This window comes from Hippocampus comes, unplaced genomic scaffold, assembly GCF_001891065.2.
Source record: "Hippocampus comes isolate QL1 unplaced genomic scaffold, H_comes_QL1_v1.1 scaffold30, whole genome shotgun sequence".
In the NCBI taxonomy this organism is placed as follows: Eukaryota; Metazoa; Chordata; class Actinopteri; order Syngnathiformes; family Syngnathidae; genus Hippocampus; species Hippocampus comes.
This window is the reverse complement of record NW_017805705.1, coordinates 126,276-140,153: the sequence shown is the minus strand read 5'-3', so window position 1 is coordinate 140,153 and position 13,878 is coordinate 126,276. Positions and strand designations below refer to the sequence as shown.

At 46.3% G+C, this 13,878-nt stretch overlaps 1 protein-coding gene across 2 annotated transcripts in view; it reads right to left on the bottom strand.

The window, feature by feature from the left end:
• Positions 1 to 13,878, bottom strand: part of ctif (CBP80/20-dependent translation initiation factor) — a 39,702-nt gene that overhangs the window by 16,797 nt on the left and 9,027 nt on the right. The window contains exons 8-12 of one of the 2 annotated variants that reach the window (XM_019882927.1): positions 10,840 to 10,916; positions 5,756 to 6,122; positions 5,633 to 5,719; positions 4,739 to 5,032; positions 2,926 to 3,081 (exon numbers count right to left, since the gene is read on the bottom strand). In XM_019882927.1, coding sequence (XP_019738486.1) covers positions 2,926 to 3,081; positions 4,739 to 5,032; positions 5,633 to 5,719; positions 5,756 to 6,122; positions 10,840 to 10,916 — 981 coding nt within the window. Of the gene's footprint in view, positions 1 to 2,925; positions 3,082 to 4,738; positions 5,033 to 5,632; positions 6,123 to 10,839; positions 10,917 to 13,878 lie in introns of both variants that reach the window. The other variant, XM_019882926.1, reaches the window with a different exon arrangement.

Sequence of the window (13,878 nt, the reverse complement as noted above, 5' to 3'; positions counted from 1 at the left end):
CTATACATGGTCGTTTTTTTTCGACTAAAAACGCCTTACTATACATGGTCGTTTTTTGGGGCTAAAAATGCCTTATTATACATGGTCGTTTTTTTCGGCTATAATCGCCTTAATATACATGGTCGTATTTTGGGGCTAAAAATGCCTGACTATACTTGGTTTTTTTGGGGGGATAAAAACGCCTTACTATACATGGTCATTTTTTTGGGCTAAAAACGCCTTAGGTTTTTGTGTGAAATGACTTTTCTGTGTGACATTACGAGTCATTTGAATGCAATGAACTTGCAGCTACAGGGTGATCGTGTCATCTCTGATATGTCCTTTACAGTTAAGGCATTTCAAACTAAACTGACTCTGTTGGAGGCACCGATGCGGGAAGAAAACTTGGGACACTTTCCTAGCTGCCAGACAATGAAAGAGAAGCTCCATACCTGTGTGTTCTCGAAGGCACAGTTTGCTGATAAAATTAATCTGCTCGCCGCTGACCTCCAATGCCGATTTGCTGACTTTGAAGCACAAAAAAGCAGGTTTGAACTGCTCAGTAATCCATTTGCCGTTGACTTGGAAAGCTCGCCACCAAACCTCCAAATGAAGGTGATAGACATCCAATGCAATGATGCACCGAGGGCAAAACATGCCGCAGTGGGAGCTGCGGAGTTCGCCCGTTTCCTCCCCGACACAATGGCCCAGCTGCGCATCCAGGCTGCTCAAACGTTGTCGATGTTTGTCAGCACAAACTAGTGTGAACAACTATTTTCTTTGATCAAGCCGAACAAAACATCACACAGAGGTCGGCGTATTGCTGAACACCTTCACTCAATTTTGAGGATTTCCTCAGCTCAGAGCCTGACCCCAAATATTGATGAACTTGTAGAAAAGATGAGACACCACACCAAGTATCAGGCTCAGCCTCAAAGAAGTGAATATTACTGTGCAATCACATATGAAGAGTTTTTACTCAGTTCAAGTTTAAAAATTAAAGTTTAATATTTGTTTTCACTGCATGTTGCTTCTCCTTGAAGAAAGTGTTGTTTTTGGTTAATATGTTTTTGAATTTGATTGGATTGTATCTCAACCCAATTATGTTTTTAAAATATTTTATTGGAGTGAATGTTCGAAAATTGCTATTATTTTTTTTTCTTTGAAGTAAATTTAGCCTACTTTTGCTCAAAGAGAAAATATGGGCTCTTGATGGTGCCTTGAATAATACCGGCTTTTTTTATTCAATGTTCATGTTATGGGGTTTTTTATACAAAGGAAATTTGTCTTTTGTGCCTGTTGAAAATTAAAGTTTACTGACAGAGCCCTAAGAAAATGTTGCTTTATTTATCTGATCATATTGGAATGTATTTGTTAGGTTTTCAGGAGGTTCAATTTGGTTCACTAAACGATATGCAGTCATTTTAACATTTTTCAATGAACATTCGATCAGTCCGGCCCTCAGCTTGGAGCAAAATTTTTTATTTGGCCCTCCGTCCATTTGACTTTGACACCCCTGCTGTACATGGTCGTTTTTTTCGGCTAAAAACGCCTGACTATACATGGTCGGGTTTTTTTTTTTTTGGTAAAAAACGCCTTACTGTCCATGGTCGTCACTAGGCTCCATAGAGAACACCAGCATCAATAAAATACAAGTTTTTCTGTTGAAACAAGTTTCACGCCACAGGATATGCATCTAAAAAAGCAAAACAAATCCATTGTATGCCCCCACCCCCCATCTCGCCTGCACAACAACATGCTATTCATCAATTAATCAAGCTTGTATTTAAGCCGACCGCAAGAGGAAGTCGTTTCTGTGCCGTGTTTTTGCTGCGGCAAGACGCTGATACTTGATGAATACTTCCGAGACAAATATCCCTTTTTTCACTCATGTTCTCCTGTTTACCCTCCGAGGAAAAATGTACACAATTTAGCTGGGAAAAGTATTGCTTTTTTTGGGTTAAAAACGCCTTACTATCCATGGTCGTCACTAGGCTCCATAGAGAACACAAGCATCAATAAAATATAAGTTTTTCTGTTGAAACAAGTTTCACGCCACAGGATATGCATCTAAAAAAGCAAAACAAATCCATTGTATGCCCCCACCCCCCATCTCGCCTGCACAACAACATGCTATTCATCAATTAATCAAGCTTGTATTTAAGCCGACCGCAAGAGGAAGTCGTTTCTGTGCCGTGTTTTTGCTGCGGCAAGACGCTGATACTTGATGAATACTTCCGAGACAAATATCCCTTTTTTCACTCATGTTCTCCTGTTTACCCTCCGAGGAAAAATGTACACAATTTAGCTGGGAAAAGTATTGCTTGGCTTTTCTTCAAACGTCAACCCAAAACTGACGATTCATCTTCTGAAGGCCGCATTCACACGAGATATGAGTCAAATGACGTGATTGCAATTGTGTGTTAACCAGCATTTGGCGTTTCGGGAGGGACGATGGCATTTCATCGCCGTAAGATGCAACTAGTACAAGAGTGGCATTTCATTTATTCCCATTGCTCCCGCTAGTCTCCTCCTGCAGGTGCCGCCGCTAATGAAAAAGCATCAACAAAGCCGGTGTGCGGCACCTGCACTCAATGGATGAGCGCTTGCCACCAGCTTGGTGGTCATGGTGGAGCACTTAGTGGCCACTAAGCGGATATTTCCCCCGGGAGTGACAACGAAACACAAATCAATCTGCAGCAAAATTGCTCAAGAATTCATGGAGTTAAAAGTGAAGAAAGGACGAGAAGGTGTTTTTTTTTTTTTTTTTTTTTTTTTTGGTGATCTACTGCAAAAGGAAACAACTGGTAAAAAGCAATGAGGGTGCGGGGGGGAGGTAGTGCCAACCACAGAAGCGGACGCGGAACTTCCTGTAATGTGGAACGCTTTTACACACGTCACAGTTGTGGTTAATCTGTTCAATATTGTCGTGCAAACTATACACACCTCTCGCAGGCAAGTGTAGATGGGACACACCAAGACCCGAAACGGCTCCCCGGAACTGCTCCTCATGATGCCAAACACCTCACACAGGAAGGTGATGAAGCCCAACCACACCTCCACGTCCGACCGCCGCAGTTCCTCGCGGCGGGCAAAGTCTTTCTGTAGATTGGTCATGGCAAGGGGAGAGGGATGAGTGAGAGCTCTCCATATCAGCCGTGTCTAAACTAATTTTCTTGATGTGCAAAGACGCAAACTATAAGTAATAATAGTGGCCAACTCGCTGTTCAGAATGCTCAGCAACGGTAAAAGCAATCTGTGATTTTTTTTTTTGGAGGTCGCGTATGCATTAACCTTACAGCCTTCCAGCTAAAAACCTGAAACAAATGTCATGAATTTCGAATACTAATGCAGCGTAAAAGTGGCGGCCGCTGTACCATAAGCGTGTGAGAGTTCAATCTGGTTGAAGTGCAATTATGCAGATGTTGCGCCAGGAGTAAAACTTTTAATTCCCCCCCGGCCACCACTGTGACATATGACATTTTCCTCAAGTAAGTCACATGCATTCGGTCAAGCGGAGGTGAGCGACAAAATTGGGTGGAAAAGGCCGAGCGCCGTTCAGGATGGCGCGAGACGATCGACGTCTTGACTACTAATGAGCGCAGTGGCCACGCAATAATTGTCGCCCGTATTGACACACGGGCGAGCCTTGAAATAATCCGATTAAGCGAGGCCTTGGCGAATCCACGTGTGACATTTACGGCGTCTTCAAGCAAAATGTCAGGAACAAAAGGGGAAATGAGGAGGACAAGAAAAGGAAAGGAAGAATGGAACCGTGGGACAGTATTTGCATTTTTTTAACACCCCCCACTTTTGATGAAAAACTCAACAATACGCTTTTTTCTGTGCTCTTCCTGTGACACCTCAAATGCCACCACGGCCCCATCTAAACAGGAAGGTGGCATAGTTTGATGTGGAGGAACTGCGTTGAAGTGATACGTTTCGTTTGCCACCCCCAGCTAACTTCATGCAAAAAGGCAGACCACACCTTGGACCGGTCACGCGCCAATCACAGAAATGATTAAATTTCTGGGGGAGGGATGACAGTAGCAAAGTCGCATGGACACAAATGTAATGACGTGCACATTTGCTCCCGTGAGGAATCTTCAATTGCCACTGGTCTGCATTTTAGGTGCCAATGTCCTCCCTCCGCCCTCATCATCTCCGCGCTTCCTCATGCGATTGTCTCTGCTCACCCGCGACGCCACGGGCCACTGCCATCCGACTCCCACCCTCGGCCTCTCCAACCCATCTGCGCTCTCCTCGCTCAGCCCCAGCGAGCCCGTCGACTCACCCGGGGCAGAAAAGTGTCCCGAAGTGGTCAACTGAGACGAACACGTCCACGCTGTCTTCATGTGACATCGAAAGGGCCAAATGTTATCCTGCGTCCACGCTAAGTTGCCCTCCACTTACTCCCACTGCAGCTTATTTATTTAATTGTGTGTGGGGGGGTAAACTGAACCATGCAAAGATGTTGAGGTCTTAGTGACATTTCAGGAAAGCACAGGTCATGCTTTTATGCTTTTACAAGCGCTGTCCATTTGAAGTTATGAATTTGGTTAATTGTGTGAAATTGATCGGTGATCAACCGTGTCTTGAAATTCTGCCATATAGTCTCTCTGATGGCCTTTTTTTTTATCAGTTATTGTTGCGCCCCCTACAATGTTTGGGACATCAAAACCGGTCGTCCGCCCTTGTGCCTCAACTGTCCTTCGCACGCCCCCGACTTGACTTCGGTGAGAAAACATTTGAGAATTACCTGCAGCAGATTGAGAAGCAAGGACCTGAACTTGGTCCCGTCCACCATAAAGAGCGCCATCTTGTTGCACAGCTTGGCGGCAGTGGCGGCGAAACTGCGGTCCGACACGGCCTTGTCGTAGATGGTGTCCACAACTTGGCTCAGGGTTTCCTCGGAGCGCGCCGAGCTCTGTGCCTCCTCCATGAAGGAGGCCAGCTGCTCTTCCACGCCGCCGCTGTTGCTCCTCATGCTGTTGAGCAGCCTGAGCAGGCGGTCCATGCCGGGTGCGCCTAACACCTCCGTCAGTGCCTCCTCCTGGGGAAGCATAAGAGTTGGAGTAACCCTTGGTAACTGCGCCCAGGACTGGTTGGTGACAAGCATTCATAACATTCATGTTTTTGGAATATGGCAGGTAGTCTAAAGGCCTGGAGAAAAACCACGGGAAGTTCAGGGATTACATTCAAACTCCACAAAGGAAGGCCTGAGCCAAGGCATAAACCGAGAACCTTACAACATTGAGGCAGACGTCCAAACCACTATTTCACCGCGTTGCCCTTCTTTCGGCTGATGAAGAAAATATGATTCAACTCTAAATTGAGTCAAGCGGGAGGTAGCTCAAGAGGCGTCACTTAAGATGAATGTTCATGAATTGTGGCATTACTGTCAGCTCTGAGCAGCCAAGCATCAAAGAACAAATTTGAGTCACGCAAGGGTTGAGTCAAAAAAGAAAGTGGTTAAATGACTAAAACACCATGATGTGTGTGTGTGTGTGTGTGTGTGTGTGTGTGTGTGTGTGTGTGTGTGTGTGTGTGTGTGTGTGTGTGCGCGATAAAGATGAAAGTGGCCTGCAAACTCATGCACACCGTCTTGATTGGCTTAATAGGGAAGGAGAGGAAGTAAGCAGCTTTGCCGTACCTTGTCCTTTAGTCTCCTCTCCAGCCGCTCCTTGGACGACCGCAGCAAGCTGATTTGGGGCTCCCTGGACACACTCTGGCCCGACGAGCCGGGGCTTTCTTTGCCGGCTGCCACGTCTGACAAAGCGTTTGCGTCCGGCGCCGAATCAGCCTTGGAAGAGTCGCGAGGCTCCTCCATCTGCCACGTGTGCTTGTCACTTGTCACTTTTACAGTCTCGATCTCTTTGGTTGCTCTCAGAGGTGGTCCTCTGTCGGGACCGGCGGGGTTCTGTTGTCCCGGAGCTTTCTGATTCGGGTGCCAGCGTCGGTTCTGGCTGTATCCGTGCGGGTGTCCGCCCTGACGTTGCCCATGTCCGCCTTGATACTGGCGAGGAGAGCGGCCGTTGTTTCTGTTGTCGCCGGTTTCCGTCGGGCTGGGTGACTGCTGATCCCAATGGTGCTGCGGTGATGGAGATTGGTTCTTACCTCCTCCCTGAGCCCGTTGTTGTCTCCTATAGTGGGAAATACTGTCATGATTAGCTTAGCTGTGACGTAGCACCATGACATGTCAACTACCCCTCGACGACCGACGCCCCAACATTGAAGTGACGCGGCTTACATGTGGATGCATGGTGAGCTTTCTTGTCCCGCTTAGGTCTGTCCTACTGCTCTGTGTGTGCTTGACAAGTCACCGACATATGGTCCGGGAGATTAACCACGCCGGGACCGAGAAGCCGATCTATTATCTAGCTCAGCCTAAGCATGAGCAAACACAAGCGGCCATTTGCTTTTGCTGCGCCACCTCCGTTTTGTTCCAAGATCGAGCTACACAGAGTTATGACGATGCAACCAGAAATGTACACAAGGTTGCGTTTCAGTTGGGAGAGGTCACAAAAATCCAGATGTGAACGTTGAATTCCTCATCGGCGATATCTGCATTTCAACTCGTCTTACTTTTGGGTTAAACTCGTCTGAAAAGATTCAAAGCTGCTCACAGAAATGACTTGAGCGAGTCAAAAGCTCGCCATAAAAAGAAGCTTGCTTAAAATTGGCTTTTGAAAAGAGATGACGATGCAACCTTGTGGGGAGGCTGCACTGACGAGCGAGGCTGTGAAACTTTACACGAGTTGGTACAAGATCAGCGACTCCACCATCGGTTTGTCGTTCCTCACAAAAGCCTGACCCCTTAAGTCTTGACTGAAATGACGACAGCTTTCAGTACATGGTCAAAAACGCGGCCAAAGGGGGGGGAAGGTGAATAGAAGCTAGACTCGGCGTGGAAGCTGTATTTATATGTGGAAACAATATGCCATACAGGAGGTGATGAGCTACGACTGCCCCGACGAAGTTTCGAGTTTACGAACAGCGTTTGAGGAACTCGTTTACGCAGCAGCCAAACATGACTTGGCTACGTAGCACAAGAAGGCAGACTTACCGTCGCACAAAACTTTGCTGTAATTATTATACCGGTTGCCTGAGCGCGGGTTAGTTAGCGCGTAGCGACCCCGTGCACTCTGGAAGTTGTTAACTGAAAAGCCTGAAGTCTACAAAGGTAAGGAGGGGGGGACTGGGGGGGACTATTCAAAGGGGAGACTAACTTCCTTATCAGACTTCAAACGGTCTTGTGTTTCAGAAATGTGCTTACTTTAAAAGTATTTCTCCTCTTGCATAAAAGCGCCAGCCCAAGTAAATGCAAATGCATTTTATTTATAAGCCGCTTTGTATGCGTTCATCGGGTGTGCGTCCTTTCTGGCACCTCGGCGCCACTCTCGCGGGGAGGTTGGGAGACAGTTCATCTGGTGGGGAGCAAACAACCGCCTCAAATATTCAGCATCTTTGCGAGACGGATATTCGTTAAGACGAGCGGAGGGGCGGCCGCGCTTTTCTTCACCCCCTTCAACAAAGTGACGGCTACAAAGCCGCTTTGCAAGGCCGCGATATTTCCACCGTTTTTTTTGACGGGACTCATCGCAATCGCTCTTAATGCTGAGCGACAGAAATGGTGAAATTGCGTTGAACGGGACTAAAGAGGTCGAGGGATTAGAATCTATCGCGGGGCCGCGTGCCGCTCGTAAGGAGACGACGTGAAAGTTGAACAGGACAATATCTCGCTCACGCTAATGATTAATTTGATCTTTACGACAGCTGTTAGTGGAGGCTCACATCTCGTAAACCTTTCCCCAAAGCGCCAGAGGCGAGGGGGTGAGAATGAGACGGTAATAAAACGGTAATCATATTTAATGACGGCTGAGCTCGGCGGCGGCGGCGGCGATGCTTGCGCCGGCCGTCTATCAGTCACGTCGCTGCCGAGGAGTTGGCGATGAAAACGTTCAGACGCGCGGCGGCTGATGAGCTTTCAAAGTCGCCCGCCGCGCAAACTCGGTTGTCTCTGAAGCCATCAACTCATTAAATAGAAGAGTAGTTTCGGCATAATGCGTTTTGTGCCATCCGTGTCGTCATCATAATTAACTTGTTTGATCTTGTCTAAGCTGATGGGCTTTTTTTTTCTTGTAGATGCTCATCGACACACACACACACAAAAAAGCCTCCTCTCAGCCCCACAACAATCCTAAATTGAATCGGTACCAAACTGGAAACTCAAACGCATGAATGTGATTTCAAATTTATGCATCACAGAGGTCACGGCAAAAGCTTCTTTTTTTTTCTGGATGGAGATGCCAATGTTTGATCACCCTTCCAGTGTGAGGTTTCAGCTAGAGTGCGTTGAGAAGCATTTATCGTCACTGTCCAATGAAAAATATGCAACTCCAAATTTGCATTGCCTGTTTGATCTGATTTTAAAGGAGGAGGATGATGATGATGATGACACGGTGTGCTTTTAACGAGGGATCGCCTTAAGCCTCCGCGGTACGGCCTCAACAATATTTGAGAATTTTAGTTTGGATGATGAAGATAACAATGCCCAAAACTATAATAAAAAAAAAAATCAGCGAGACAACCGGAATTTGTTTACAACTCTGCATGTTGAAAGTACCATGAAGGCTGTCAGCCAATTTCACACTGCCTGTAAAAGCAGACATTTTCCACTTTTTGTCTGTCTCACTATAATGCAGGAATGGCATCGAGACAGAAAAGGGGGTGACGATGTCAACATCGAGCCTGAAATCTATCAGAGCCGTAAAGCCGCCCATGTGTCGAGCCCATCGAGCCAGTCAATGAAACGGCACTGACACAGAATAAGATTGACTTTTAAATTTCCACTTTAAACGCCAGTTAAAGCGAGCGATCTTCCACCCCGCCTCCGTCGCTGTCTTATGTAAATGGAGCAGACACAGAATTAGGGGATGAGTCGAAATTTTCCACCTTCGGAGGTACGTCGTATCAGAGCTGTAAGAATGTCCAGACAACAATTAATTGTTAAGCCCCCTTTCCCACTGCCTGTAAAAGACAAACATTTTTCCACCTTCCACCATGTGTAAAAAAGGCTTCTGTTCGAGGATCTTAACGCAATTAAAAACTTCTACATGCAAGGCCCCAAAAAAAAAAAAAAAAAAATTGTGTTAAGGAGGAGTACAGATGTGGACAGGCAACAGAACGAAGAGATATATTTAAAAATTGAGACGTACTTTGCCCCCTGTCTGCAAGCGGGACATTCCAGTAAATCACAACTAATTTCAGCCGTGCCTGACGTGCCTCCTAAAGTCGAAACACATGGGAGTGCCTCCCCCTTACACTCTTTTTACTCGACAGTGCTGCGCCTTCTGGAGCACCACACGTAGCATATCAGATGGTACGCTCGCGATGAAGGATTGCGAACTATACATACGAAAAAATATATATAATTTTTAATGGATGCTCACCACTTTGACAGTGCACATGTAGGGAGAGTAAAGCACGCTTGCATTGTCGCCAGTGACCCGCAAGGGAAAAATAGCTGACAAAAGAGTGAGGCCTCCAAGTTGTTGCCGAGGCTTGTCAAATTGATTTGTTTGGATTTGGACGACATTTTCCACAAAAGAGGAAACCGTGGAAATACAAAGTGTCCGTGCCAGGGTCAAACGGCCACCATCATAAAAACGTTATTGACTAGAGAGGCAATGTTTGAAGTCAAATTGAACATCGCTATCAGCCATGCAAGTGGAAAGCGCTACTCCGGCTCCTTTTTTTTTTTTTCCTCTTCATCATCACTCATAATTTCCTGTGATATCATCAGAAAAAGGCGAAGGAAAATTATCAAGAGATTTGCTCATGCCTGTTGCGACGTGTGTGATTTTCAAAGCTCTTGGTTCAATTCCAAATTGCGGGCATTCTACTTCTGAGGTTACACTGTAGTTTCTCCACGGTATTTTTTTTTTCCCTTGCGATGACTCAAAACGTGCAGAAAAGACTTTGCTCGTGTGTGGTTTAAGCACTCTCTGACAGAGTCAAATTAGCCGGGAATGCTTTGACACAAGCCTGCAGAACATTGTGGTCTGACTCTTATTTGGCCAAGATGCGGTCGATCCCTCTGACATAAATGTCTTGACAGTCGGCGCTATGCTAAATCAGTCAACGCGTTCATTAAAAGATAAAAACAACCCGTTCTTGATGGCAACAGCACAGCAAACGCACACATACGAGGAGAAAAACGTGCCTGGAACTATCAAGTTTTTTTTATTTCCGTCCAATAACCCCCCCCCGAAGTACAAATCCCTTGCTACGACCAAAATAGCTCTGAAAAGTGGCAATTATTTCATGTACTTTGCAATGTCCATTTGGTAGTTAGCTGAATTTCATTTGTCCATACCAAACATACAAGACAAATATTTTCCCTTTCCCGGTTGCTTAGCAACCCAAGAACAATTTTCCAATGTCATCGGGGCAGTCGGTGAGAGAATCGGGTTCCCATCTGCCCATCCTCCCCCTCTCAAGAAGCTGCTTTCAATGAAGTTGCAAATCCGTTTTTCATTGTGGATACAAGAAGAGCAGATGCGCCGGCAAAAAACTCAATCAAAACAAAGCATGTTTGAATGTTCAAAAAAAAAAAAAACAACATTGAATGTGTCTATTTTATTATTTGTCTACAGTCTGCATTCCTGCGCTGATATTATTTGGCAGGCGCTAAGAATTGGCTGCCTGACATCTGACTTCATCGCACTAAAACCTTCCCAGGAGTTTGCGTGCGTGTGTGTGTGTGTGTGTGTGTGTGTGTGTGTGTGTGTGTGTGTGTGTGTGTGTGTGTGTGTGTGTGTGTGCGCGTGCGTAGGCGGAGCTTCCGTGCGTCATTACCGTCGGTCGTTCCTCTTGCGTCGGAAGAGCTTTTTGGTGTGCGCGATCTCAGCCTCATTAGGAAGGGGTGGGAAGACCTGTTCGGCACAAATCATACAGACGGCTGACGTCAAGACCAACAACCCCGGCGTGGTCAATTCCTATACAAGTCAAAGTGCATCGCAAACAGGCTCGTTTTATATGTATATATGACATAATCCAAGACCTTTTTGCCCGAGGGGCTGCTTTCAATCGAAAAGGAAGTACTTGATTTATTTGCCCCCTCAGAAAAAGGTCGGACAGTTCACTTTGGTACAATGCACAGTTTGCAATTCCATCTGCAAAAGTTGTCACGGGTGCCAAAATAAGCACTGCTAAATGACCAATTAGGTGTAGTTCGGCACGCTTTTTTTTAAGCCATTGTAAAGCTGGGGGAGCAATCATCGTCCTGTTTTTTTTTTGTGTGTTTTTTTGTTTTTTTTTTTGGTCACTGCTCCTGCAATCATTGGGCTGTCTCTGAACTGTGCTAATTGAGTTGTATCGATTGGTGGAAACGTGGCTTCGGCAGACCCGGCCGGGAGCATGACAGGTTAAGGAACAGGGACACACAAACGGCTCTTGCTACGGTTAATCTCATCAGATAGTTGCGTTCGGTTCTTCGCAAATGCACTTTGGAACAATCATCCGGCTCTCTCGTCAGCGACACGTCGGCGTTGCCAGTCAAACGGTGCGCTCCCAGCAACGCTTTTGCAACTATGCGTGTAGTTGCCGTGGTGACACGTCATCCTGTAACTAGTGCGGACAACCGGAGTCCTTCCGCAGACAGTCCCGGTGGCCGATTCAGCAATTTGACTGAGGGGAAAAAAAAAAAACCTCAATCAAGTTGTCGGTCTTATCCTTGTCCCTTGGCCAACGTGGTGGATTAGATCATCAAGCCGTATCTTAGCCCCGGACTTTATTGGACTGCCTCGACCTTGTCACCTTTGCGGTGGCGGCTCTCAAAAGCAACGGTCAACGGCGGGATGCTATTTTTCTGAAGGTCAAACACGGCTGCCGCATCATCATTGTCATTCAGAGAGCCTTGATGAGCGGGGCGAGTGCCGAGTCAGCGCGTTCGTTCTGGCCTCTGGAGGGGCAGCAGTGATGCAGCTCACATACTTTGTTAGCCATCTAATTAACATCCACTGTATGAAAAAAAAAAAAGGTTAAATGCAGTATCAACAAAGAGGTATTCAATTAGCAAAACGCAGGCGACGAACCGTATGCGCCGTATAACGCGCGGGCAAGGCGTGTCAATGAGAGGATGTTGACCTGGCCGCATGAATTCCGAGAAAAAAAAAAACAAGACAGCGTCGCCAATGCTAGCAGGACGCCGCATCTCGTGCGGCCACATAGCGCAAAGGAAACGATGTACAGTAGATAACATAACGGGTGTATTGAAATCTCCCGGGCGTACGGCGAAAGGTCATGATCTCATTACTGTTGTTGATGGTTTCGTCAGAATGGACGCTGCTTTGCTGAAGGAGGTACGAAGAACGAGGAAGGAAGCGGGGAACGTGGAGGGGAGTCAGACTGAAGCGCTACACAGGACTTTCTCGCAACGGCGCAAAGAGTGAAGCGCATTGTCTTTGCCGCGCCTTCAAGTGGAACAACAATTCTGGCATCATTTCGGAGAACTCCATTGTTTCACACTCTCTCTCTCGCTCTCTCTCTCTCAGCTTATTTATGTTGGCGGGGAAGGCGACCAAAAGCGATAAATTTAAAAGTGCCCCAGGAGTGGCATTACAGGACAGGTTGTTGAGCGCACAGAGGGTTGGGGGGAGAAGTGGTGCAGCAATGGCAACATGAGAGATTGTAAATTTATGGCTGCGAGCGCATAAAAGCTTGAGGGAGGGACACTCAAGTACAACATTTTTCCCCACATTCCCACATGGATGAATGAGACTTCTTTTAATCTACAAATCAGCTGCACCCAACAAAATCACATCGAGGTGCAGAAAGGTGCATTAAAATTTTTTTTTAAATCACCAATGTGGTGCTCAAATAAAGACGCGTGTTTGTACACGTGTTGATAGTTTTCAGTGTTGACATTGTGCTTGCGGATGAAAACCAAAATTGACCGTCGTCACAGAATACTGGATGCCTTGCCGGCTACTTTTTCGGAAAGTTGACAAATTATAAAGTCGTCTTTCAAGATTTATTTTCGGTTGAGTGGCATACAATCAAGAAATAAAAATCCGATAATCAATAATAATTTTTTTTAAAGGCATTTTTTCACCAGAAAATTGTAATTGTAGAAGTGACAGATAATAAAATAATATTTTTGGGGGAAGGATGGATATCAGTGTAGAGGTTTATTGCTGATGTAAACAAGAGGAAAGGATCTCAATCTCCTACTGTAGTGCTGCGACTACCTGGGATTTTTTTTTTTTTTAATCATCTCGGAAAATATACCTTTTGATCTCCAAAACCTTTAATCGTGTTTTTTTTCCCCCCCGCTTCTTTTCCAGCACGGCCCCAATACCTTTGGCATAGCTATAGCTTCAATCACTCATTTTTGCGTGGTATGCGAAATGCCATTCAAAATTATGAATTGATCAAAGAGAACCTGACGAGCGGGACTTCAAGCGCAATCGGAAAATCGGCGCTGACAAGTCGACCACTGTTGCCGTCAACCGAACTCAAACTCACACCTTAGGTTTCATGTCAATGCGGAGAATTTCTCCGTGTTTTCGAGGGAAAAAAAATCCCTGTAGTATTAGATTCCCCGCAGTGCTGGATTTGCTTGGTGTTTGATGATCGCTACTTGGGGGGGAGAGGGGGAGGGGGGGGGCCTTTTGATCTAACTTTGTAAATGACGCTCGCCTGCAGTAAAGAAAGGGGAGATTTGCAGCCATCACCGTCAGGTACAGTGGCTGTGATCAATGTGGAGGCAAAAAGATGCGAGGTCCTGACATCCACATGTCATTAGGCCGCCGACAGACCCGCGGTGACACCAAAGCAGCCCGGTGGTCTGGATGCAGGAGGAGAAGGGGGGGGGGGGCATTGCGGGATCAAAGT